The sequence below is a fragment of the Tachyglossus aculeatus genome, chromosome 17 (assembly GCF_015852505.1).
Source record: "Tachyglossus aculeatus isolate mTacAcu1 chromosome 17, mTacAcu1.pri, whole genome shotgun sequence".
Taxonomy (NCBI): domain Eukaryota; kingdom Metazoa; phylum Chordata; class Mammalia; order Monotremata; family Tachyglossidae; genus Tachyglossus; species Tachyglossus aculeatus.
Genome location: NC_052082.1, coordinates 59,631,762 through 59,657,451, shown reverse-complemented (window position 1 = coordinate 59,657,451; position 25,690 = coordinate 59,631,762). Strand labels below are relative to the sequence as shown.

Below are 25,690 nucleotides of genomic sequence, written 5' to 3'. Positions count from 1 at the left end.
CAAGTTGGCACCATAGAGAGACGGTCTCTACCCAACAGCGGGCTCACAGTCTGGAAGATCAGGCTTCTCCGGATCCCTCCGGAGAATGGGTAAGGTCGGGCCCCGGGGCCTGCTTTCCCTCCTGGCCCCCCGTGGGTCCCCCTCCTCAAATCCCCCGCCCGAGGCCCCTCAGGGCCCGGACCATGTGGGGGGGTCGGCGAAGAACGGAGGGCCTCGTGTGCGCGTCCGTAATAATAATACTAATAACATGCCATCATCATCATCATCATCATAATGATGGTAGTTGTTAAGCGCTTAGTGTGTGCCAAGCACCGTTTTAAGCGCTGGGATAGATACAGGGTAATCAGACTGTCCCTCGTGGGGCTCACAGTCGTCATCCCCATTTTACAGTTGAGGGCACCGAGGCCCAGAGAAGTGAAGTGGCTTGCTCAAGGTCACACTTCAGGCAAGGGGCGGAGCCGGGATTAGAACCCACGAACTCTGACTCCCAATCAATCAATCAGCCGTATTTATTGAGCGCTTACTGTGTGCAGAGCACTGGACTAAGCGCTTGGGAAGTACAAGTTGGCAACATATAGAGACAGTCCCTACCCAATAGTGGGCTCACAGTCTAAAAGGGGGAGACAGAGAACAAAACCAAACATACTAACAAAATAAAATAAATAGAATAGATATGTACAAGTAAAATAAATAAATAAATAAATAAAGCAATAAATATGTACAAACATATATCCATATATACAGGTGCTGTGGGGAAGGGAAGGAGGTAAGATGGGGGCGATGGAGAGGGGGACGAGGGCTCTTTCCACTAAGCCACGCTGCTTCTCTGTATCCATCCGTTCACGTGTGGGGGGGGTGTACACGTGTGTGCAGGCACCATCCCCTTGGTCCCCCGCCCGACCGATCGCACCCCAGCGCCTTGGCCTGGGTCCGGGGAGAGGGGTCGGACCCCGCGGCCATCGTCCCCACCTTTCGGCCTGTTCGGGCCCCCCGCCAATCCGGGTATTCATTCATTCGATCGTATTTATTGAGCGCTTACTGTGTGCAGAGCACTGGACTAAGCGCTTGGGAAGTCCAAGTCGGCAACATCTAGAGACGGTCCCTACCCAACAGTGGGCTCACAGTCTAGAAGTGGGAGACAGACGGGGGGCACCTACCTGAGCGTGACTCTGCTTTCAAACATCTACGTTTCAGACGCCTTCTCCAACCCGGGGAGCTTCATCCACACCCACTCGGTGACTCTGTGGCGGAACCGATTTTACATCTACTCCTGCGTGGCCTTGGGCCTCAGCCTCTGGTTCTTCTTCCAACTTGTCAGCAGAAAGCGGGTAACCAGGCCCTGAGGGGTGGCAGGGCCTGGGGTCCACACCTGGAGAAGTCAGAGACTCGGCCGGACCGTGCGGGCACTGAGGGGGCTCTCTCTCTCTCTCTTTCCTTTTTCCTTTCCTCCCTCCCTCACACTTGGGAGAAAAGGAGAGTTTGAAGACTTGATCCCTGCCCTCGAGGTGCTTGTACAACAGTGGGGGATCCACACACCAAATATTGTTCAGGCCCAAGCACCTTGCCCATGTAATAATAATAATGATGGCATTTGTTAAGCCCTTACTGTGTGCCAAGCACTGTTCTAAGCACTGGGTTAGATACAAGGTAATCAGGTTGTCCCATGTGGGGCTCACAGTCTTAATCCCCCTTTTACAGATGAGGTAACTGAGGCCCAGAGAAGTGAAGTGACTTGCCCAAAGTCACCCAGCTGACAAGTGGCAGATCCAGGATTAGAACCCACGACCTCTGACTCCCAAGCCCGGGCTCTTTCCACTGAGCCACGCTGCTTCTCATGCTGCTTCTTGCCCATATCCTTCCTCTAGCCTGGTACTCCCTCCCCTGTCATATCTGACAGTCCACCATTCTCCCCACCTTCAAAACCTCATAAATCACACCTCCTCCAAGAGGCCTTCCCCAACTAAGCCCTCATTTCCCTTCCTTGCTCTCCTTTCTGGATCACTTGGGTGTGTACCCCTTAAGCTCTTGACATTCACTCCACCCTCACCCCTGCAGCACGTATTCATTCATTCAATCGTATTTATTGAGTGCTTACTGTGTGCAGAGCACTGCACTAAGCGCTTGGGAAGTACAAGTTGGCAATATATATAGAGACGGTCCCTACCCAACAGTGGGCTCACAGTCTAGAAGGGGGAAACAGACAACAAAACATGTGGACAGGTGTCAAGTCATCAGAACAAACAAAATTAAAGCTAAACGCGCATCATTAACAGAATAAATAAAATAGTAAATATGTACAAGGAAAATAAATAGAGTAATAAATCTGTACAAACATATATACTGCTGCTGTGGGGAAGGGTAGCTATCCGTATACTCTACCATTTCCTCTATTTTTAATTCATTATGATGTCTGTCTTCCCTTCTAGACCGTTAACTCCTTGTGGGCAGGGATCATGTCTACTATTACATTATACTCTCCCACTTGCTTAGTAGTGTTCTGTACACAGTAAGCACCCATTAAATGCCATTGATCACTGCATTTTACACACAGATGTCCAGTACATCACTCTGCACACAGTAGGTACCTGGGACGGTAATCTGCACAAAACAGAAACGCAATAAATACTTTTAGATGGATAAATTGATGAGATCTTAAGGTCCTAAACTGATTCTTTGGGTTGGCCTTGCTCCTGACAAGATCAGGGGACAGCAAATCTATTGTGCATCTTTGTGCATGAGCTCCTGCATGTATCCTTCTGCCTGCTCACCTCTCATGTTTGATAGTAAGCTCCTTGAGGGCAGGACCAAGTCCTGCATCCTTTTGTACTGGGCTGGTGATGAGGGGGTTGGTCTTGCCCTGCAGGATGCCCAGTCTCGGAGAAAAGCAGCCCCTGCACAGGGAGCCAAGGCCACGCTAGCTGATGGTCTTGCGCCCCTCCGAAGCCTAGACGATCGTGTTACTGCGGTGAAGGTTTTCTACGGTTCCCAGACTGGCACAGCAAAGGTAAAAGGAATTTGGTATCCTCTTAGACCTGGGGCAGGCCAGAGGTGCTTCTCTGATTTCCTGAGCGCCCTCCTCTTAACCCCTCCTCCCTTTCCCCCCGTGGTGTGTCTTAGATTGGGCGAAGCTCATCCTCTAGATGGCAAGCTCATTACGGGGAGGGAATGTATCTACTGTTATATCGTACTCTCTCCAACGCTTAATATGGTGCTTTGTACAAGGTAAGCACATGATAGATGAGTGAAGGGTCCGAAATTGCCCACTCACTTGCTCGTGGCAGCACGCAGGCTCGGTCCATCGGTCAGTCAATTGTATTTATTGGGCATATGCTGCGGGCTGTATTAAGCGCTTGGCTCGCCCTCAGGGATTTGCCACGATCCTCGCCAGTGCCGTGGCCACCCTGCCCTCCCCGGTGGACGTGGTTGATCTCCGAGACTACGATCCCGAGGATCAGCTGGTGGGCGAGGTTGGTGATGCTTTTCCTCTCCCTGTGGGTGCCCACACGGCCGGGTGGAAGGACAGAGGGGCACCTCCCGGGAGAACCAGTCAGTCGGTCCTCAGCTGCTCCCCAGCTCTGCTGTTTTGGGGGCTCCCGTGGAGGGGGATGTGTGTCAGTCTCCCGAGCTGGATGTCGGCTCCGACCTGGTGTGGGTCACAGCATGTGCCCTCCATCCAGGGTAGCTCGCCCTCAGTCCCTGCTCCCCAGCAGGCAGCGCCCGTGGGTGGTCCCAGCAGGTGCCCAGTGTCCCGGGCTGTTCCCCCCTCAGGCAGCCAACGGGAGCGTGTGCGTGTTCCTGCTGGCTACCTACGCCGACGGGCAGCCGCCCGAGAGCACCACCTGGTTCTGCAAGTGGCTGGAGGAGGCGGCGCACGACTTCAGGGTCGGCCGGACCTACCTGAAGGACCTGAGCTATGCCGTGTTTGGACTGGGAAACTCCCTGTACGCCCGGGACTTCAACACGGCAAGTGTCGGTGCTGGCTCCTCTCCGGGGGCTGCTGGGGGTCGACCTCCCGGGATGGGCTCAAGGAGGGCGGTCCGGGACGGGCGCCGGGGCGGTCCAGACGGAGATGGGGCCCTCGGCCCCCTGCCCTTGGGAGGGCGGGCACATGACGAGCCACCCCGTCTTACCCGCTCGCAGGTCAGTCGGAGGGTGGACAAGTGGCTGTGGATGCTGGGCGCCCGGCGCCTCCTGCCTCGCGGAGAGGGGGATGGCAACGTGGCGCAGAGCGTGCACGGCAGCCTGGAGGCTGACTTCGATGCCTGGAGGGCCAGGTTCCTGGCCCGCTTGCGGACCCTGCACCAGGGAGATCCCACGTCCTGCAACGGCAAATGCACAGAGGCCCAGTGCACGTCGCAGAGGAAAGTGGGCTTGGACAGCGGGCCCCCCTTGGATGCTCAGGTTCCTGTGGGTAGGGGTGGCTGGAGTGGGACCCTCGGGAGGGGGTTGGGTAGAGCGGGGCGAGGCAAGCTCTGAGGTTTCTCCCGGGAGGTCAGCCTCCCCCGAAGCCCAACCAGCCCGAACGTCCTCTCCAGATTGTCGCCTGGTCTCCTCCTGGGGTTGGGCTCTGGCCGGCGTGGCTTCTCACCGTTTCTGGCGCCCCAGGCTCTGCCCACTCTGGCCCGATCTCAAGCCTCCCGAGGCAGGGTGGGTGCCGGGGGGGGTTCGGCCGGGCATCCGCTGGCGGCACAACGTTGCTCCTCTCTCTCGGTGTCCAGGATGGGGAGGAGCCAGCCGGGAGCACCAGCGAGGATGAGGAATCGGGGACGGAGGAGGCCCCGGGCCCCAGCGCGGTGGTGGACGTCGAGGACCTGGGCAGCCTCGTGGGTGCCGTGAAGACAGCCAAGGTACTGGTGCCCGCCCAGGGAAGGGCTTGGGGACTGGCGAGTTCCCACGGGAAGTCTGTCTGCCCATCTGCCTGTCCGTCCCTGCCAGTCCTGCCTGCCCACCCGTCTCTCTCTGCCCATCCTACCTGCCTGTAGGTCTGAGCGGCCAAGAGCCGAGCAGCCTAGGATGCCTCTGGCTGCAAGAGGTCAGGGAGGTGCCTGTTTCCTCCCTCTAGGGCCCCGGGGGTTGGCATCGAGCCGGGCGCGGTAGCCAGAGCATCCCGGTGGAGGCCTCGGCCTCGTGTCCCTCCGGCTGGTCGGCTCCAGCCCCCGGCCTTCAAGCACCTCCATAACCTCTGCCGCCGCTGGGGCCTCAGAGAAGAGTCTCCAGCAGAAAACTAGAGGGGAGGAACGAAGCACTCAGGGTGGCGGGGGAGGCAGCGGGCCAAGAGTAGACCCACAGGGCTCAGCGCCTCCGGCTCCCTTAGGTTAGGCAGCGAGACTCAAATACTCCAACTCCTCGAAAGATCCGGCAGCGGACCGACAGCCCACAGGGAAGGCCGAGGCCGGGTGCTTCGGCCCCCGGTGGCTTACTCGGACCATCCCAACCCGGACCACCGCCAGTGGGTCTAGACTGTGGCCGTTGGCCACCCCCGGGGGCCCTGAGTTGACAGTGGAGGAGTTCCAACACTTGCTCCCCACCAAGGCCTCCACCTGGCCACTGTGCTGCCTGCTGGGGGCCCTGGAGAAAGCCACTCGGGCATCTGTTTTGGCCGCCGGCACCGTCCTGCTCTCTGCTACTCGTCCAAGCTGACGGGGAATAGTGGCCCTGATGGTGCAAGAGAGCAGTTGCTCCCACTGCCATCCAGTCTTCGGGGGTTGAGGAAACGTGAGGCTAAGGTCCCGCCGGGCACCGTGGGTTTTTGATGAAGCGATAGCCATGGCTGCTTGAGCTCCAGCACCAATGGGACAGGAGTCTCTGGACACCCCTCTCCTGCTTGGGGGGGCCTGGCAACGGGGTTAAGCAGGGTTTGGAAGTTCTCAGCTCAGTCCCGGCTCTGTGGCTCAGTGAGCTCACGGTGCCTCACGTCTGCGGCCTGGGTGTACGCAGTGTGAGAAATGTGGCCGGTCCCAGAGTTCAGTTCTTTTGGTTTCCCTCAGGGAGAACGGGAGCAGGGTGAAGGCGGCGAGCCCCGAGCGATGATCACGCCGGCCCTCCGAGATGCCCTGACGAAGCAAGGTGGGGCACCACCCTCCCGGAGACTTCACGCTGTTCTTTCTGAAGGGTCGGCTCAGGGCCCCGAGGTGGGGGCTGGTCATCAGGGGTGGGGAGGCTGAGTGCCAAGCCTTGGAGCTGGTCAGCAGGGACAGGGAAGGCCGTCGGACAGTCATCACGTGCTTCCTTGGGCCCACCTCCATCTGGACCTCTGGGCCACAGGCCAGTCTTCTAGGACTGACCTCTGACTCAGCGCTTCCCCCACCCCACCCCCAAGCTGGTACTCTCTCTGAGGCCTCTCCAGGTGCCGGATGCCCCCCACAGGGCTGAGCTCACTTCTGGGGGGCAGTGGAGGGGCGTGCTCTGTTACACGTGTGAGAGCCCCTTGGCGCTGACCAGACTGCCCCTCTCCCCAGGTTACCGGCTGCTCGGAAGTCACTCCGGGGTGAAGCTGTGCCGCTGGACCAAGGTGTTTCCTCTTTCCTCACTCGCTGCCCCTCACTTCTACATGTGGGCCACTCAGCAGGGGATGGGCCGCAGTCCCAGGGCCCTCTCCCTTGCGGATCCAGCCCTGTAGTCGCTACTGCACCCATCCAGTAGTGGGTCAGTGGGCGCCCCGTCGGGTTGTGAGCCGCTGCTCTGTGCTCAAACTCCTTGGGTGGGGTGGAACTCAGAGCTTGCGACTGGGCAAGGGAGAAAACGCCGGTCGGCAGCACGCCAGGCCACTCTGGGGGCTGAGGGGGTGCCACCCAGCAGGAGGGTGACCCAGGCCCCGAAGGGGAGGCCACCCCTGGCACTGAGCGGCTGCTGCCTTGTCCCCTGCAGGCCATGCTCCGGGGGCGAGGGGGCTGCTACAAGCACACTTTCTACGGGATCGAAAGCCACCGTTGCATGGAGACCACCCCCAGCCTGGCCTGTGCCAACAAATGTGTCTTCTGCTGGAGGTAGGCCGGTGGGCAGCACGGTGGGCAGCTCATGGCCAGGGAGGTGGTAGCAGGGGCGCTTGGGGCGTGGGGCTTGCGCAGGGTGGTGGTGGGCAGAAGGGCACGGGACCCAGTCTCCATTGAGCTGATGGGTTTCAGCATCCGTAATGCCATCGGCCCCTTGAGTTGGATGGGATCCCATGGGGTCAACCCATCCATTCGCCTGCTCCCAGGCAAGGCTGCAGGAAACCGATCCCAAGCTATATCCCAGACCTTTACAGGGCATTGTACCGGGTGTTTGAGAGAGGTCACAATCTGCGAGAAGGAAATCCTGATCAAAATGGGAGACCCCTCAAAAATCAGAGCACTAGGGGATTCACTTCTCAGTAGGGTGTATTAACAACGGGGGGAAAGAGAGAGAGGGAGGGAGGGGGCAGTGCCAATGGTGGCTTTACCTTGTCGATGTCCATCTGAGTTAGGCCAGGCCACGTGCCCTACTTCCAGCCCAAGCCCCTCCGCCCAGCCAGCCTCTAGGATGTCCTAGTAATAATAATAATAATGACGGTTTTTGTTAAGTATGTACTGTGTGCCAAGCACTGTTCTAAGCGCTGGCGTAGATACAGAGTTATCAGGTTGTTCCACGTGGGGCTTGCAGTCTTCAACTCCGTTCTACAGATGAGGGAACTGAGGCACAGAGAAGTGAAGCAACTTGCCCAAGGTCACATAGCTGACAATTGGCGGAGTCAGGGTTAGAACCCATGACCTCTGACTCCCAAGCCCTTGCTCTTGCTACTAAGCCATGCTGTTCCCCTAACAGCCGCGGGGTCCCCACCCTGCACCGGAAACGCCGCTGCACCCCAGGTCCCAGACCTCGGGAGCGGGTGTCTGCGGGCCGGGGTCTGCAGTGGGGTCCGTGGTCCCCCCCCCTCCCAGCTTGGCCACCAGCAGGCTCGGTCCCTTCCTCAGAATCCACTTCACAGCACAATCTGCTAGATTCTCGACCGGCCGATCCTCGGGCCCGGCGAGCTTGTTTAGAGATATGGCAGAGCCTCAGCAGCCTCCTGGCCAAGAAGGAGCAGAGGTGCCACGGCAGCATCCCTGCGCTCTAGGAAATCTAATTCAGAGCTTTTCTGACCTGTGTTCTTGCACGGTGCATCCGTCCCATCCTTTCCCATTGGACTACCCTCCCTCGCACTCCTCCGAACCTTGGGGTGGCGGCCTCAAGAGCGATAGACATGGGCCAGACCCCGGGCTCCTCTTGATCTGACCTTTGCCCCGCCGTGCTTCCGAGAGCCCCCAGCCTCTCTGACAGCCTGCCCATCCCTCCGACGGGCTGGACCGCGCATGCGGCCGTCTGGCCGACTCGCCAGAATCGCCAACTTGGCCCGGGCATCTCCGCAGGCATCACACCAACCCAGTGGGTACCAAATGGCGGTGGAGAATGGACCAGCCCGAGATGATCTTGCAGGAGGCCATCGAAAACCATCAGAGCATGATCAGGCAGTTTAAAGGTACCGTGACCCTACCTGGCTCGGGGCACGGCGGGAGACGGGGAGGGGAAAGGGGTCTCTTGGCTTAGCCGTCCCAAGCACCGCTCAGCCCTTTCTGAAGTTTGTCTCCAGGGCCCCGTCTGACTGACGATTGTGATAAACTGGCATGCCGGGAGGGCCAGCTGTGAGCAGGACTCTCCTTCCCCCATCCCTTCGTCCCTCCCCTAATGCTTCGCTCCCTCCTAAGTGATGGGGAAGATTCCAGCTAATCAGGTTGAACACAGTCCAGTGTCCCACATGGGGCTCACAGTCTTAATCCCCATTTTATAAAGTAATTGAGGCACAGGGAAGGTAACCGACTTGCCCAAAGTCACACAGCGGGTAAGTGGCGGAGCTGAGATTAGAACCCAGGTCCTCTGGACTCCCAAGCCCCTGCTTTATCCCTTGCTCTCACAAATTCTTACTTTTCCCAAAGTTGGGCAGTGCCCACAAGTCGGGAGAGTAGACATGGAAGAGTCAGAGGGTGAAAATAGTTAAGTTTTCTAGATTTAGCCGAGGGGGACCAATCAGGAAAGACCTCCTGGAGGAGGTGTCTATCCAATGAGAAATCACAGCCTGCCTGAGGGAAACTGTTTTATACAGCGCAGCCTGAGATTGCAACAATGAGGCAGTCGTGTGTAGTTTTTATATGGTTACCCCCAAGGCCTGCTCAACCCAGAACTGTCTCCAATAGGAGCACCAAGACCCCGGTGGATCTGGTGCTGGTTGTCCTTCTGATTCCCCCGTGTCTGTCCTGTATGTCTGATGACAACCTGTGTCCCCTCTCTACAAATTCCCTTGGTCCCCCAGGCTTCTGAGGCCGCGAGCCACCCACATAGGTCCAGATCTGCCTACCTCAGGGCCCAGCAGCCCCTGGCTCCGCCGCTTCCAGGACTGTGCTCCCGGAGAAATCGGCAGGGTGTCCCAGCACCTCTTATTGAGAAAAGTGACTCGGGGGAAAGGGGCCCTTCCAGCCAGCTCCTTTCGGTCCCCAGGCGTGCCGGGCGTGCGGGTGGATCGCTTTGCCGAAGGGTTGGCGGTGAAGCACTGTGCCCTGTCGCTGGTGGGAGAGCCCATCATGTACCCGGAGATCAACCGCTTCCTGCAGCTCCTCCACCAGCGTGGAATCTCCAGCTTCCTGGTCACCAACGCCCAGTTTCCGACGGAGATCCGGTGAGCGCCGACGGGTGGGCGTCTGCCGTGCCGGGGAGCTGGTCCCGTCCAGTTCGTCTCAGTCTCCTCTGGTCCCAGAGTTTTGGTCCGGGGTTCCTGGACCGCCCCTGCTGCCTGCTTAGTAATAATAATAATGATCGTTATTATTATCGTGGTATTTGTTAAGTACTTATTATGTGCCAAGTACTGTTCTAAGCATTGAGGCAGATACAAGGTAATCAGGTTGGACACAGTCCTTGTCCAACATGGGGCTCACAGTCTTAATTCCCATTTTACAGACGGGGTAATTGATTGATTGATTGATTGATTGATTGATTGATTGGCTGCTGGGTCCTCTGCAGACTGACCGGCCTCACCCCATCCCCCCAGCGCTGACTGCTGGTGGGGAGCTTTGCTGGTCATCTCTCCCCGTCTACAGCCGCCGGCCCCGCCTCAGCGCTGGTTGTCTGTGCTTTGGGCCACTTTGCGGTTCAGCCCGGCCAGGTGGGGCCGGACACAACGGCCGGCAGAATAGCTCCCAGAAGTCTCCACTTCCTTCTCCTAGACCATCATCACCCATCTCTCCCGGCACAGAGAGTGGGGTGGGAATCCAGTTTTCTGGGAAGTGATTCATTCTCGCTTCGGCCCGGCACCCTTTTCCAGAGGCCGTGGGGAGGAGGAGGCAGGCGGGTGAGCCCCATGCGCCCCATTCCTGGCGCCGGCCACTGCTACGGCCCCCTTGGCTTTCAGTTTGCCCTGGGCTCTGGGCAGAGGGGCTTTTCTCTGGGGCAGCCGGGCTTCCCACCGGGATGATCAGGCTGGGCCTCCATTCGGGAGCCTTCCCCGGGACCGGCCACAGCCCAGGCACGGGGGCCCTTCCGAACAAGGACAGGCTGGGACCAGGGCAGGGCGAGGTAGAGCCCCAATGAGAAATGGGGTGGGCAGGGTGAACAGAAGGTAGCACATTCAGGTCATACGGCAGGAAAACTGACTTCCCCCAGCAGGGGTGAGCACAGGGATATGTCCCCTCGGAGCCCCACGGCGGGACACCAGGAGAGCCAGAGTTTGGACAGACCCAACGGACAAGCTGCCGCGGTGGCCACAGGAAGGAGAAGCGAGTTCCGATTCTCCTCCACCACAGACCAGCCTGAGTCACAGGCCCGGAAGGGGGGGTCCTGGCCGCAGCTGTGGCCCACTGGCTCGGGACCCCGGCCAAGGGAGGGGGCTCTCTCTGCTGGGCCACTGATGGGCTAATGCTGGCTTCCCTTGCTTTTCTTGGCCATGCCCAGGACCTTGGGGCCAGTGACGCAGTTGTACGTCAGCGTGGACGCCAGTACCAAGGCGGCCCTGAAGAGGGTGGACCGGCCGCTCTTCAAGGACTTCTGGCAACGGTTCCTGGACAGTTTGAGAGCTTTGGCCACAAAGGTACCAATTTGGGGGTTTACCGCGGGACGGCAGCGCTCTCCGCTCCGCGCCGGGGATCCCCCCGTCCCTTGCCCGGCCAAGCGTACAGCTCAGCCTGCCCGTGCCCATTGCCTGTCCGGACGGCCGGGCTGGGGGCTTAGACCAGAGGCTCAGCTAAGCTGGGGGCTTGCACCTGGGCATGGTCAGGGACCTTAGCCAAGCCTCAGCAGAGGGAGGGATTGGGCGGAGAGCCCATCTGGGGCAGTGACGTCAGAAGTGGCGAGGGGCCGGGGGACGGCCTTGGCCCCGCCGATCCCCCTGCCTCCGAGGGACAATGGCGTGAATGTAAACTCACCGGCTCTTCCCACCTGCCTGCTGGTTGCTGCGGCAACCGTTACGGAGCGGGACATCGGGTGGGCTAGGTGGCCAGGTGGCGGCGGCCGGAGGGGGGTTCAGCCGGACAGTAGCCCCGTCTCGGGCCTGTGGGCAGGAGCGGGGATTCCCGGCTCCCGTCCCTCCAGTCCAGCAGGGCCGGGCGATGCTGAGAACAGCCCGGGAACCCGCGTCGCTGCCCCAATTACGCTGACTCATTTGTCCTCGCTAAAAATACCGTCAACCGCATGCTCCCTCCGGGCCAGCTCCCGCTTCGAGCCGGAACTGTGCTGCGCTGGTCCATGTGCCCCCCTACCTCCTCCGCCCCACCCCCTCGGCACAAGGCTTGGACTGCCGCATCCGGCCTTCAGGAACCGGGGCGTGGGCTCACGGTGGTCATCTACAGCCGAACCCCCCCGCCACTCCCCCCTTTCACCCACCTTCCCCTTCTGCCGGGTGAGAGTTGTGGTAGTGCTGGGCCTCTGTGTTCTGGCCGATCAGGTGACTAGTGTCATTTTCTGGGGTTGGGATCAGAGAGGGACGCGGACAGATGCCCAGGGCTGCTGGGTGCAAACGTCTCACTCAAAGTGGCGTGCTCCACCAGGATTCCATCGGAAGGGGAACGGGCACGGGCCTGTGCCCTCGTGTGCTTTGTCAGGGGGGCCGTGAGGCCGATGGGGAGGGGGCCGGGGGGCTGCCAGGCAGGAGGCCGGGAGGCAGAGACTCATCCTGAACAAGAGTTTGTTTCTGTTGCAGCTGATTGCCAGACAGTCTGGCAGGTGGGCATCCTGGAAGCTAGGAATGGTGGGTGGGTGGGGGAGTGCTAGACTGGGCTCGGGTTTGTGTGGGGTGTGACTGGCTGGAACAGAAAGGCCAGGTGGGGGCATTCAGCCGGGGCCACCCCTCATCCAGTGCCCAACCCCAAGCCAGTGTCCTGGAGTCTGATCTCAAAGTCTCGGGCCACCTTCCAGAAGAATTTTGTTTGGTTCAGCCCGAGAATCCCTGGAGGCTTTGTGTCACAGCAGCCCCTCCTGTGGACAAGACAAATCTTTGCGTGGAAGCTGTCGGGGGGCTTTGTTCTTGGCACAGGCTCTTTCCCATTTCCCTGGCGGCGCGGGAAGCCTTGAACACAAATGAGACGGTTCCGGGGTTTGGAGCCCTGGGTGCAGTGTGGGATGCCTAGGGAGTGCTCAGTAAATACCGGCTCTGCGGCAGAAGCCCAGGCTGGGCAGAACCGGATGGAGGGAAAGCGGGGCATCGCACGCAGCCGAGGGCTGAAGTTCAGATGGCTAACATCAGTCACTGGGCATCGGGTCTCAGGGACAAACAGACACACTGTAGGGGATTTGAATTCCCATCAGGGTCTTCCCCACCCTCAGCAAACCATGCACATCCCAATAATAATAATTAGAATTATGGTATTTGTTAAGCGCTTACTATGTGCCAGGCACTGTACTAAAGCGCTGGGGTGGATACAAGCAGATCAGGTTGGACACAGTCCCTGTCCCACCTAGGGCTCACAGTCTCAATCCCATTTTACAGACGAGGTAACTGAGGCCCAGAGAAATGAAATGCCCAAGGTCACACAGCAGACACATCACAAAGCTGGGATTAGAATCCATGACCTTCTGACTTGCAGGCCTGTGCTGTATCCAGTACACCATACTGCTTCCACCATCCCAAACAAGTCCACCGAAGCAGGCAGGTGACCACGCCAAACAGGTCCGCCCCACGGGCAGGCAACCGCCCTGAACAAGCCCACCTGATGGGCAGGTAAACCATCGAGACCAAGCGCATCCCAAGGGCAGGCAACCAATCAAGCCAAGCCCACCCCAGCAGATAAGCAACTAATCAAACCAAGCCCACGCCACACGGTCAGGTGACCACCCGGACCAAGCCCACCCCCATGGGCAGGCAACCAGTCAAGCCAAGTCCACCCCAGTGAGCAGGCCTTTAACTTTTTCCTCCTCCCTTTTCCTCCGTTAGTTCCCCCAAGGCCCCAGGCCCAAACTCGGAACAGAATGTGGGCGATCCTGAAGGAGGGGCAGTTGGAAGGCCATTTCTGTGTGTTAGGAGCCCTTCCTTTCATCCTTCCTTTTTTCCCTCGTCATTTTGCTACTCCTGCCGGCCACAGATGGGGCCAGGGGGAATGGGTTGGGGGGGAACGAGGTCGTTTTCTTTCTGAAGCCAGCCCAGCCGGCAGGACAATTCTGCCAGCTCCTTCTGCCCATCGAAGAAGTAACCTTTCGACAACTCAGGGTCGTTTGCCAGATGACCCATTTGATTCTGTTAGCTACAGAATGAGAAATTGCCCTCGCTCGGAAGGAAAAAAATGCATATTTCATTGTCCTCCACACAGCCTAGTGGGGACTCTGGGGCGAAATTGTGGGTTACGCAGTGCGTTGTATTATCGATTGAGCCGGTGGGAGGATTCTGACTGATTAGGGTGACCCGGGGACGGACGTCTTAGCATTCTGTGACTCAGCGGTCTATCCCACCATTCTCCCCTTTCATCTGCCCTTCGCCTTACCTAGAAAGTGAAGTGAACATTTTGCAAGAGGGCGGGTGGCCTTCTGCACAGACCCCAGCTACCTGAGGTCTTTGGGGAGTCAGGAGTCCAAGCGGTCCATTTTCCCCGCCCAGCTTGGAGGTGCTTCCTTAGTTTCGGCTTTCTGGTTTGGGACAAAGGGCGGGTGGGGTTGTCTCCCCTCCTTCCGCCCTAGAACTTGAGTTTGATTTTGCTGGGGGGTTCTGTTGGGGCCGAAGGAGACGGGGGTTCTATATGGGCTGGGAACAGGGAGGTCCGTCCCCTTTGTCAGCTATCGCTCACAGTGCACGCTCCATTTTCCAGATTAGCTGTGCTGCCGCCAGGATAGAGGCCGGTTGGGCCAGGTTTAGGGGTTCCGCTGGGGCTGGAGGAGAGCCGTGGGACTGGTTAGGGCCGCGGAAGAGTGCATGAATATGTGTGTGTGTATGAGTGATTGGTTTTTACGTGTCTGTCTGTGAGGCTGTGACTGCGTGTGACTGTGATGGGGATGCGGCCCTGCAGAGAGGGTACCTGGGAGAGGGGGTAGGTGCAGACCAGAAGGGAGGCGAGGAGAGACGAGGCTGATGAGAACCCAACAAAGCACGTTGGAGGCCCTGAGGGAGGGTGGTGGGAATCCTGGTCCCGATGCCGGGGGGGGGGGGGGGGGGGGGGGGGCGGGGGGGGGAGGTGTGGCCAGCGCTCTGATTGTAGCCCACCCAGATGAGCTCAATAGCCAACTCAGCTGACAAAAAGATGAGTGTTAGTCTTCTGTGTTTGGTGCCTAGTAATTTGGGACTCTGCCCACCCTCCCGGCTCCCGCTCGTCTCCACAGGAGTCATCCGGGGCCCCCGCTCACCCTTCTGATCAGGATCCGCTCCCCAAGTGTCAGCTGGTCCACCGGCTGCCCCCGATTCTGGACTGGCTCCCTGAGGGTCAGCTTGCCCACCCTCCTGGCCCTGCTTCCCATCTGGCTCCCCATGAGTCAGCCGGGCCACTGCTCACTCTCCCGGCTCCAGGTCCATTCCCCGTCCGTCTCCCTAAGAGTCAACGGGTCCACTGCCCTCGTGGCTTCGGATCCGCTCCCCAAGGGTCAGCCGGGCCATCGCTCACCCTCCCAGCCCCGCTTCCCATCTGGCTTTCGGAGGGTCAGCCAGGTCACTGCCCGCCCTCCCAGCTCCGCTTCCCATCTGGCTCCCGGAGAGTCAGCCGAACCACTGCCCACTGTCCCAGCTCCATTTCTGTTCCCCGTCTGTCTCTCCAGAAGTCAGCAGGGCCATCATCCACCCTCACGCCTCCAGATCTGTTCCCCAAGAGTCAGCCGGGCCACTGCCCGCCCTCCCAGCACCGCTTCCCATCTGGCTCCCTGAGGGTCAGCCGGGCCGCTGCTGCCGTCCCGACTCCACACCCACTCCCTATCCATCTCCTTAGGAATCAGCCAGGACCCTGCCGGTGCAGTGCGGGCCTGGTTAGAGAGAGGTGCTGAACACTCCCCTGGGGTGGTCTGCGCTCCTTCAGAGCCTCCAAGAGGTGTTGACCCGGGCCCCGGTCTGGAAGTTGCAAGCACGCTGGTGGGCAGCCGTACAAGGGATGCGGAGACACTGGGGGCTTTCCACCTCTCTCTCCCCACTGCTCCGAGGGCAAACGGTCCCGGCCTGTCCCGAGAATGTGGGTGGGCCTGCTTGTTGTCCCTGCTGGAGCAGCGAGTGCCCTCGTTTTTCATCCTCAAGGTTTTCACTAGAGCCCTCTACTACACGCTGCAGCTGTTACTGTGCTTTGCACACAGCACAGCCCCCCGCACATGGCAAATGCTCTGCACCCACTACTGTGCTCTGCACGCAGCCCAGCTCTCCGCACGCAGCACACGCTGTGCACCCACCTCTGTGTTATGCGGCCCAGCACTCTGCACATGCTCTGCCCATACCCTTGTGCTCTTCACGCAGCTCAACACTACAGATGTGGCCCCTGCTATTGTGCCATACACACTCCTCACACTCCGGCCCTACTACACGCCGTGCCCACCACACACTGTTCGCAGTCCCGCATCCTGTCCGGGGCAGGCAACCAGTCACCCCGGGGATCCTGTAGTGGATAGAGCACGGGCCCGGGAGTCAGAAGGTCATGGGTTCTAATCCGGGCTCCACCACTTCTCTGCTGTGTGGCCTTGGGCCAGTCACCTCACTTGTCTGTGCCTCAGTTATCTCATCTTTAAAATTGAGACCGAGAGCCCCACTTTGGGCAGAGACTGCATCCAACTCGATTTACTTGTATCTGCCCCAATGCCTGGCACGTAGTAAGTGCTTACCAAATGCCATTTTTGAGGGGGCTGAGGGGGAGGCAGCGACCTCCTCACCCCAGACCAAACTGAGTGGTCTTATTCTGCCTTTCAGCCCCAGCGCACCGTGTATCGCCTGACGCTGGTCAAAGCCTGGAACGTGGATGAGCTCCGAGCCTACGCCGATCTGGTCTCGCTTGGGGAACCGGACTTCATCGAGGTCAAGGTGGGTGGCTCACTCTCCTGCTGGGGCCAGGGCCAGGGCCAGGGCAGCCCAGTCCCCCGGATTGCTGTCTCAGATTGACCCTGGGGCTCTGCTGTGGCAGGGCAGGTGGCTCCCCTGGAATGCGGGGTGGTGCCCGGCAACCAACACGCGAGGTCTAAGCCTGAAAATTGCAAGGGGTCTGGGGCAGAGGGACCCAAGCCACCGTCCAGAGGAGGTGCAGAGCACCTTGGCTGCCTGAGCCTCCCTGACCGCAGGGGAAGCACCATGGCCTAGTGGATACCACCCGGGCCTGGAATTCAGAAGAACCTAGGTCTAATTCCGTCTCTGCCTCTTGTCTGCTGGTGACTTCGAGCAAGTAACTTCACTTTTCTGGGCCTCAGTTACCTTATCTGTAAAATGGAGATGAAGACTGTGAGTCCCGTACGGGACAAGGACTGTGTCCAACGTGACACCCTTGTATCTACCCCGGCACTTAGTACAATGCTTGGCACAAAAAAAAGGAACCAAACCAGAAACCCAGGAGATGGGAAACAGGCATTCCCATAGGAGCCCTGGCAGGATGGAGTTGAACTAACCCCTCAGCCCCATGATGGGGGAAGGGTCAGATGGGACCTCTCACCTCCTCATAAAATCTGGACAGGTAGGGACAGACAGCTGGTGTTCTCCCCATTTGACAGAGGAGGAGACTGAAGGCCAGAGTGGTGCAGCGACTCGCTTCAGGTCATCCGGCAGGCCGGGGCAGTGCGGGACTGGAACCCGGTTCCTCGGAGCTGGAGATGGTGGCCGCCCTTCTCATTCAGAGCCTCCCATGCCAGTTCTCCCAGAGAATAATAATAATAATAATAATAATAACAATAATAATAATAATAATAATAATAATGTGTTTGTTAAGCGCTTACTGTGCCAGGCACTGTTTTAAGCGCTGGGGGTGATACAAGGTTATCAGATTGTCCTAGGTGGGGCTTACAGTCATAATCCCCATTTTACAGTTGAGGTAACTGAGGCACAGAAAAGTTAAGTGACTTGCCCAAAGTCACACAGTTGAAAAGTGGCGGAGCCGGGATTTGAACCCACGACCCCTGACTCCCAAGCCCGTGCTCTTGCCATTAAACCACATTGCTTCTCTAAGCCACAGCAGGGATGTGGGGGCCAGAGTCCCTGGGGAACTGGGTGTCCCCCCACCCCGAGTTTCCCGGCCCAGAGGGCTCTGCAGGTGACCCAGACCCCCAGGCTTCCCCAGGAGGGAAATGCCCAGCCCCCTTGAGAGTTCCAGAATCCTGCCAGGCCCAGTGGTCAGCAGAGTCCTGCCCTGGAACTCCAGCATGGAGACCCGATCAGATATGCCTCTGGAGGGGCCTGCTGGGGCTGGGGCTTCCTCCGATGGCCCAACCTGAGCTCTAACATCCCGTTTGTCTCCACAGGGTGTGACGTACTGCGGGGAGAGCTCGGCCAGCAGCCTCACCATGGCCAACGTGCCGTGGCACGACGAGGTGCTCCACTTTGTCCAGGAGCTGGCGTCGCTGCTCCCCAGCTATGACATCGCTAGTGAGCACGAGCACTCCAACTGCCTCCTGCTAGCCCACACAAAGGTACCTTCGCCTGCGGTCTTTCCCCTTGGCCTCCCTGCCTCCACCCCTGGCATTCCAGGTTCTAATTCCCAGGGCTTCCCTCCTCTGCTGGGGTGGTGGCAGCCAATGCCTTCCTCTTCCTCTTCTCCCTCCTCGCCCCACTGCCATCAGAATGCTCGCCTACGCCCACCGAGCTCCCCGCTCACGGAGCATTTGGGAGACTGGGATGGGCGCCCATGGCATAATCAGGTGTGCGCGTGGGGCTGGGTGCGCCCTGCCCCCAACCAATGCAGGGGGGCCTGGGGCCTTTGGAGTCACTTTGTCAGAGCCACACCCCAGTCCTCCCCAGCTGAGGCTGCCCAGCCCACGGGGCCCCGTAGGAATTGGGCGCCGGCCACCTTCCCAGACCCCACCACTCTCAGGAAGGCCAGGGATTTGGGGGGCCGTGTCCAGCAGCCCCTTTCCCGTTCCTGGTCCCAGTTGCATTTCCGGGAGCCGTGAGAGAGGCGGGCACCTTCCCTGGGCTCAGGTGCACCCGGCCTCGCCCACGATGGTGACTCCCATCATCATCATCATCATCAATCGTATTTATTGAGCACTTACTATGTGCGGAGCACTGTACTAAGCGCTTGGGAAGTATGGTGATGACTCCCATGGTGATGACTCCCTCAGCGGGAGTCTTTGCTTGGCCTCCTGTCTGCTGGGACAGCAGCGATAAACCGATGCCAGCCGGCCGGCCGAACGGATGCCCCGCTCGCCAGACGCAGCAGGGAGATGGCTCGGGAGGCCCCTCGAGGCCTGCAGCTTTACTTTCCCTTCAGTTGGGAACAGGAGTTCTGCCGGTCTCTGCCGCTGGAGAGTTTGTCAAGCTTGGGGAGCAGGTGGGAACTGGCGGTGGGGCAAAGTGGGGGACAAACCCTGTTCACCGGCTCTCAGGTAGGGAAGAGAGGAGACAATCAAAATCCACAGAAAATCCAGAAATTTCTTCAACAGAACCACAGATAAAATCACTTGGGCTATGAGGTCCTTTGCAGGACAGGGACTGTGTCCAATCTAAATTCACTCGTCTCCTCCCCAGTGCTTAGAACGCTGCACTGCACTGTCCCGGGCATCTGCCATGTTCAGAGCTCTGCTGTGCTGCAGAGCATTTTGTCATATATCCACTGTGTGCAGAGCACTGTCCCTGGAACCTGCTGAGGGCAGAGAAGATACAAGTAGAGACCATGGCCAACAGGTTCAGCTTTCTCACCTTAAAACTCTTTCCCAAAGGTCAAAGTAGCCAGTGAGTCACCCCTTGACTGTTATCACATCCCAGCCCTGCAGGGCCCTGGGGGAGGACCAGGGACGGGGTGAAGCCTCTATCTCCTTTCCGCTCCCTACTCTCCCTGCAGGGCTTCGCAGACGAGTAGAGACGGGGCAGGCCAGTGGGCCTGGATAATCCAGAACAAGGCTCATCAATCAGTCAGCACCTATTAAGCAGTTACTGGGTGCAGAGCACTATACTAAGCACTTGGGAAAGTTCAATACAACCGAGTTGGGAAGCATGTTCCCTGCCCACAAAGAGCTTACAGTCTAGAGGGGGTTACAGGCATTAAAATAAAGATAGGGGAAATGGCAGGATATCAGGTTATGGACTTAAATGCTGTGGGGCTGAGGGGTGCATATCTAAGTGCACCCCCCCCACCCCAGCGCTTGCTGTCCCTTCCTTCCCTCTTCGCTCCTCGTCTTCCCTCCCATTATTCCGAGGCCTTAGCACAGCCTCAGGAGCTCCGTCCAGTCCCCCGTGGTAGGGGAGAGAAAGTCTATGCCCCTGTTGGGATGGCATCAGCTCCACATTGTCCTGTTTGAGCCTCAAGCTATTGGCGTAGTGGAAAGGGCCTGGGAATCAGGACCTGGGTTTTCATCCCAGCTCTGATACTTGTCTGCTGTGTGACCTTAAGCCAAGTGTCTATACTCACTGTCAAGTTCCTCTCCTCCAATTCTCAACTTGACCGTCTCCAAACCGGCTTCCGTCCCCTTCACCCCACAGAAACCGCCCTCTCAAAGGCCACATCCAATGGCCTCTACTCTAGCTTAATCCTCTTCGACCTCTCAATTGCCTTGGATACCATTGGCCACCCCCTTCTCCTGGAAACATTATCCAACCTCGGCTTCACTGACACCGTCCTCTCTGCCTATCTGTCTGGCTGCTCCTTCTTAATCTCTTCCGTGGGCTCCTCTTCTGCCTTCCGCCCGCTAATTGTGGGGGTCCCTCAGGGTTCAGTTCTGGGTCCCCTTCTATTCTCCATCTACACCCACTTCCTTGGAGAACTCATTTGCTTCCATGGCTTCAACTACCGCCTCTATGCAGATGATTCCCAAATCTACATCTCCAGCCCTGATCTCTCTCCCTCTCTGCAGTCTTGCATTTCCTCCTGCCTTCAAGACATCACTACTTGGATGTCCTGCCGTCACCTCTTGTCCAAAACAGGACTCCTTATCTTCCCACCCAAAGCCTGTCCTCCCCCTCACTGTAAACGGCACCACCATCCTTCCTGTCTCACAAGCCCGTAACTTTGGTGTTATCCTTGACTCCTCTCATTCAACCCACACATCCGATCTATCACTAAATCCTGTCACTAAAATATGTCCTTCTCCATCCAAACTGCTACCACGTTAATCCAAGCACTTCTGCTAACCCCGCTTTGATTATTCTATCAGCCTCCTTGCTGACCTCCCTGCCTCCTGTCTCTCCCCATTCCAGTCCGTACTTTGCTCCCCGGATCATTTTTCTACAAAAATGTTAAGTCCATGTTTCCCCAGTCCTCAAGAACCTCCAGTGGTTACCCATCCACCTCCACAAAGAGAAACTCTTTACCATCAACTTTAAAGCACTCAAGTACATTGCCCCCTCCTACCTCACCTGGTTACTCTCCTACTACAACTCAGACTTCACACTTCATTCCTCTAAAGCCAACCTTCTCACCATACCTTGATCTCATCTATCTCCCTGCCGACCTCTCACCCACATCCTGCCTCTTGGAACACCATCCCTTGTCATATCGAAAAGACCATTAGACAATTACTCTCCCCACCTTCAAAGCCTTATTCAAGGCACATCTCCTCCAAGAGGCCTTTTCTGAAGTCCTCATTTCCTCTTTTCCCATTCCCTTCTGTGTTGCCCTGACTTGCTCCCTTTATTTACCACCACCCCACCATTAGCCACCTACAGCATTTATGCACATATCCATAATTTATTTATGTTAATGTCTGCCTCCTCCTTTAGACTGTGAGGTTGCTGTGGGCAGGGAATGTGTCTGTTGTATTATACTCTCCCAAGTGATTAGTACAGTGCCCTGCACACGTAAGCGCTCAATACAAATGATTAACTGATTGACTTTGGACCTCAGTTACCTCATCTATAAAATAGTGATTAAGACTGTGAGCCCCATGTGGGACAGGGACTGTGTCCAACCTGATTAACTCCAGTGCTTAGTACAGTGCATGGCTCATAGTAAGTGCTTAATAAGTACTATAATTATTATTATTGTTAAAGGATACAGAGCCAAGTCCATTGGTGAAACAGAAGGGGGCGAGAGTAGGGGAAATGAGGGCTTATTCTGTGAAGGCCACTTGGAGGAGGTGTGATTTTTAATAAGGTTTTGAAGGTAGGGAGAGTGATCATTTATAGGCCATGAAGGAGGAGGAAGTTCCAGGCCAGAGAGAGGATGTGAGCCTGGGGTTGGCAGCGAGATAGATGGGATCGAGGGACAGTGAGTAGGTTGGCGTTGGAGGAGTGAAGTGTGTGGGCTGAGTTGCAGGAGATCAGTGAGGTAAGGTAAGTGGGGGTGAGCTGCTTGAGTGTCTTAAAGCTGACGGTAAGGAGTTTATGTTTGATCTGGAGGTGGATGGGGTGTGGGGGGTTAATAGTCAGTCCCTGGAAAATGAAGTGGTGAGACCTAAAGGTCTGAGCTAAGAGGTCTCTTTGACTTAGGGCTGGAGGGGAAGCCTGGGTGGGCATAAAGGGCTTCCAGTGTGTCCCCCCCGTCCCCCGTCCCCCCACTGTCCCCCATCCCCCAACCTTCAGAGCTCTGGAGAACAAGTCCCAGGGAGAGACATTAAGCACAGAGGAGAAGTAATAGTAATTGTGGTGTTAAGCGCTTACTATGTGTCAAGCACCGTCCTGAGTGCTTATATAGATAAAAGACGATCAGTCTAAGAAGAAGGGAGAACAGATATCGAATACCTGTTTTTGCAGATGAGGAAATTGAAGCAGAGAGAAATTAAGTGACTTACCCAATGTCACACAACATACAAGTGGTAGAACCGGGATTAGAACCAAGGTCCTCTGACTCTTGGGCTTGGGCTCTTTCCACTAGGCCACGCTGTTTCCTGTAAGGAGTGGGAGAGGCTCCTCTGACTCCACCTCACAGTGGGCTAAGCCTCTGGCAGGGGCCTGGCCCACCAGCCCCACACCCTCCAGCTAGAGAAAGGGGGCGAGGGGCTGGCATTTGGCAGGCCACATACAGGCGGGGGTTGGGGGCAGCACTGCAGAGCCGGCTGCATCGAGGGGGATCTTTGGCCCACACGCGGGACACGGAACCCATCTTCCCTCTGGGGTTTGGCCGCCCCATCCACGCCGCCCCCAGCCCCGGAGGGCCTGGCAGGATCGGTGCCGAGGGGGACGACCCTTCCAACCTGGGGAGAGACCCCGGGGCAGGGGCCCATGGGGTGGGGCTGAGTGTCCACTTGAATCCTGAGGTCAGACTGGCAGGGGTCTGGGCGTCCCGCTCGAGCCAGGGGAGGAGTGGCAGGGAGAGAACGTCCAGTCCTCTCCTGGCACCCGACCTGACTCGCCCAGCAGCACTTGGCAGCTGCAAAGAGCCACTTTGGTGCCCAGCTCACCCGGTAGAAGTGCCTGGCATGGTTGTTTTGGCTAATCTGCTTAATGCAGCTTCACGACCCAAGCTCTGTAGGGGGGCCGTGCCATGCCGTGCGGTGCTGGGTCTCAGCTCCCGGGACACCCTCAAACTGGCCCCAGGCACGGCCTCTCTGTCCAAGCTCAGGACCTTGGGCAGCCGAGACCGTAACCAAGACCAAGGCCCCACCTGGCGCTGCCCACCTCAGACCCAGGAAGAGGGGCACGAGAGTGAGCCTGGGCCAGCAAAGGGGTCAAGGTGAGGCCTGGTTGGGGCGGGGGGGGGGCTCTCCACTAGCCAGATGTCTGTAGGAGCAACCCGATGGGAAGCAGAACTCAAGCATGCAGGATGAATTTTGCATCAGCGCCCCTCTCTCAGGGGCCCCAACTTGGTGGTGCCAGGGAGGGGGAAGGGGAGCAGGAGAGCAAGAGTTTTCAGTTTCCCAATGTCAGTGGCGGGGCACGAAGGGCCACCGAGCTTCTCCAGCGGGGGCAGCCGGCGGGAGCCCGATGTGTTCTAATCCCAGCTCTGCCACCCGTCTGCTATGGGACCTTGGATGAATCACTTAACTTCTCAGTGTCATGTCCAACCCGATTTGCTTGTATCCACCCCAGCACTTAGTACAGTGCCTGGCACATAGTAAGCGCTTAACAAATACCATCATTATTATTATGGTATTGAGCAGTCTGGCCTGGGCCAGCAGTAGCATTGATCGGGTCCCTGCCCAATGCGGTCCACCTGACCATCCACACACACGGTCCCCGGGGCCCTGGTCCTCTGCAGGGAGGGTCGGCTGTCCGGCGGGTGCCGCGGTGGGGGAGTTTCCAGGGAAGCTTTCTACCAGTCAAGCTTCTTACCAGTCTCAGTCTTGAATTTTGGGGCACCCGAGAAAGGGGCTGCTGCTTCTTACTCCTCACCTTTCCAATATTTTCCTGGTGCCGAAACAGTATCGTTGGAAGGAGGCACCATCCTGACTCCCAGCCCCCCTGCTCTTTTCGCAGCGTCACATTACCTCCTTGGCTTTACCCTTCCCTGCCACTGGCGAGCAAATGGTGCCCCAAGGAGCAAGCGGCCCCATGGCCAGTGATTGGCCGCCGACGCCTGTTGGCTATGGCTCGAGCGGGACTGGCTGTACCCCTGCCACTCGGCCTGGGCCCAGGTCCGCCTTGCCATCTGCTGTCCCCGCTACACCAGGCCATGGCCTTGAATTCTCCCAAAGAACATGGCATGTGAATGTCGGGTGAGGTTGGGGTCAGGCAGACACTGGTGTGCCATTCTGGAACCTAGGGCAACGAACGGGACGGGGTCTGTCCCGCCTTCCCCTTGACCTGTCCCCTGTCCGCCTCCAGATGGACCCTGTGGCATCGCCGATGTCACCAGGCGTCATGTGGGTGGCCTGTGACAACAGACCCACTTTCACACAGAAGCCCTCGCGGGCACAGACCGGTGGCAGCGTGGGGCCATGAAACCGAGACCAGGGCAGCCAGGACTTGGTCCACGGGGGCGTGACCACACCATGGCCATCAGGACCCACGCCCCCTTCCCCTTCCACTCCCCCCACTCGCACACATGGCATAGAGCAGAGAAAAGGCCAGGCAGACTCTCACCCTCACTTGGCCCCTGGAAGACCCCCGAAAGCCCACCGGCCAGCTGGGCCGGTGAGGTCCTACCGAGGGCTCGGCGAGGCCCCGGGTTTGGCAGATTCCCAATTAGAGAAGCCAATCGTTTGATCTTTGGCCTGAAGGTGTTTTCTCCCCAGAAAACTTTAAACCACTGGGCTGAGTGTCAAAGGTCCTTGGAATGCAAAAAGCTGTGATTTTCCTGAACGCTTACAGCCCTATGGGCCCTGCCAGCCGTGGAGAGGGACGGGGAGAGGGGCATGGACACTTGCTTAATACTGAAGTAGCTCACCTGAGCTACCTGACGGGGCAAGGGTGAGGGCAGCTTGTTACAGATGCAAGGGCAACGGCAGTCCAGACTGCTGAGCAGAGGCTTCTTGGAGCTGCACCCAGCACCCAGCCCCTCCTTCCCCTGGACCTTTCCTCTTCCCTTCAGGCCCCCCACACCAAACAGTGTCTCAAACAGACCAGTCAGGGGAGAAGCATCCACTGGCTCACAAACGGGACATCCGGTCCCACCGAGCCCGGGGCAGTGGCAGCTCCGATGGTTCCTGGACCAGTGCTCTGGCCAGCTGCACTCGGCCAAATTGGAGCATCTGGGTGGCAGGGGCCTTGCTCCCTGTCCTGGCGTCAGCAGGGTAGGGGTTTTGGGGGGAGGAACGGGGCATGTAGGGAAGAGTTTCAACTGAATTCAGCACATCTGAGAGCTAAGACCAGGCCGTTCCCAACGGGTCTCTGCTCAGACACCTGTGGCGCCCTCTCCCCAATTGCCCCGTCACCATTCTCAGCCCCAAATGACCTTTCCCCCATTCTTCCCAGTACAAGATCGAGGGTGAGTGGTGGACATGGATCGACTACGACCGTTTCCAGCAGCTGGTTCGGGAGCATGAGCTCAGCGGGGGCACCAAGACCTTTACGGCAGCCGACTACGTGGCCAAGACCCCGCCCTGGGCAGTGTTCGGAGCCAAGGAGAGAGGCTTTGACCCCAGAGACACGCGCTTCCAGAGGAAGAACAAGGCCAAGGCTGCCTCTGGGTGCTGAGCCGGTGGGCCGGCAGGGGGATGAGGGGAGCTGTGCCGGGGCCCTGGACAGACTGACCAGGACCAAGGCGGAACATGAAGCTTCACAGCGAGCTGCCTTGGCATCCCCTCGGCTGAG

The 25,690-nt window shown here is 58.3% G+C and overlaps 1 protein-coding gene across 1 annotated transcript; it reads left to right on the top strand.

Moving 5' to 3' along the window:
* On the top strand, positions 1–25,690 carry TYW1 (tRNA-yW synthesizing protein 1 homolog). The gene is made up of 16 exons (XM_038759815.1): positions 1–89; positions 1,195–1,328; positions 2,864–3,004; positions 3,366–3,467; positions 3,769–3,963; positions 4,141–4,401; positions 4,719–4,847; positions 5,988–6,066; positions 6,459–6,511; positions 6,868–6,986; positions 8,367–8,476; positions 9,490–9,667; positions 10,936–11,071; positions 16,337–16,447; positions 17,869–18,036; positions 25,352–25,690. The coding sequence occupies exons 1-16, from the start codon at positions 86–88 to the stop codon at positions 25,571–25,573; spliced, it is 2,142 nt and encodes a 713-aa protein (XP_038615743.1). The 5' UTR covers positions 1–85; the 3' UTR covers positions 25,574–25,690.

Bases quoted from the DNA above. Each gene is read 5' to 3' on its own strand.
- TYW1 (XM_038759815.1), top strand. The intron at 3,468-3,768 runs GTTGGTGATGCT...TTCCCCCCTCAG, and splicing joins AGGATCAGCTGGTGGGCGAG to GCAGCCAACGGGAGCGTGTG. The intron at 6,067-6,458 runs GTGGGGCACCAC...CCCTCTCCCCAG, and splicing joins AGATGCCCTGACGAAGCAAG to GTTACCGGCTGCTCGGAAGT.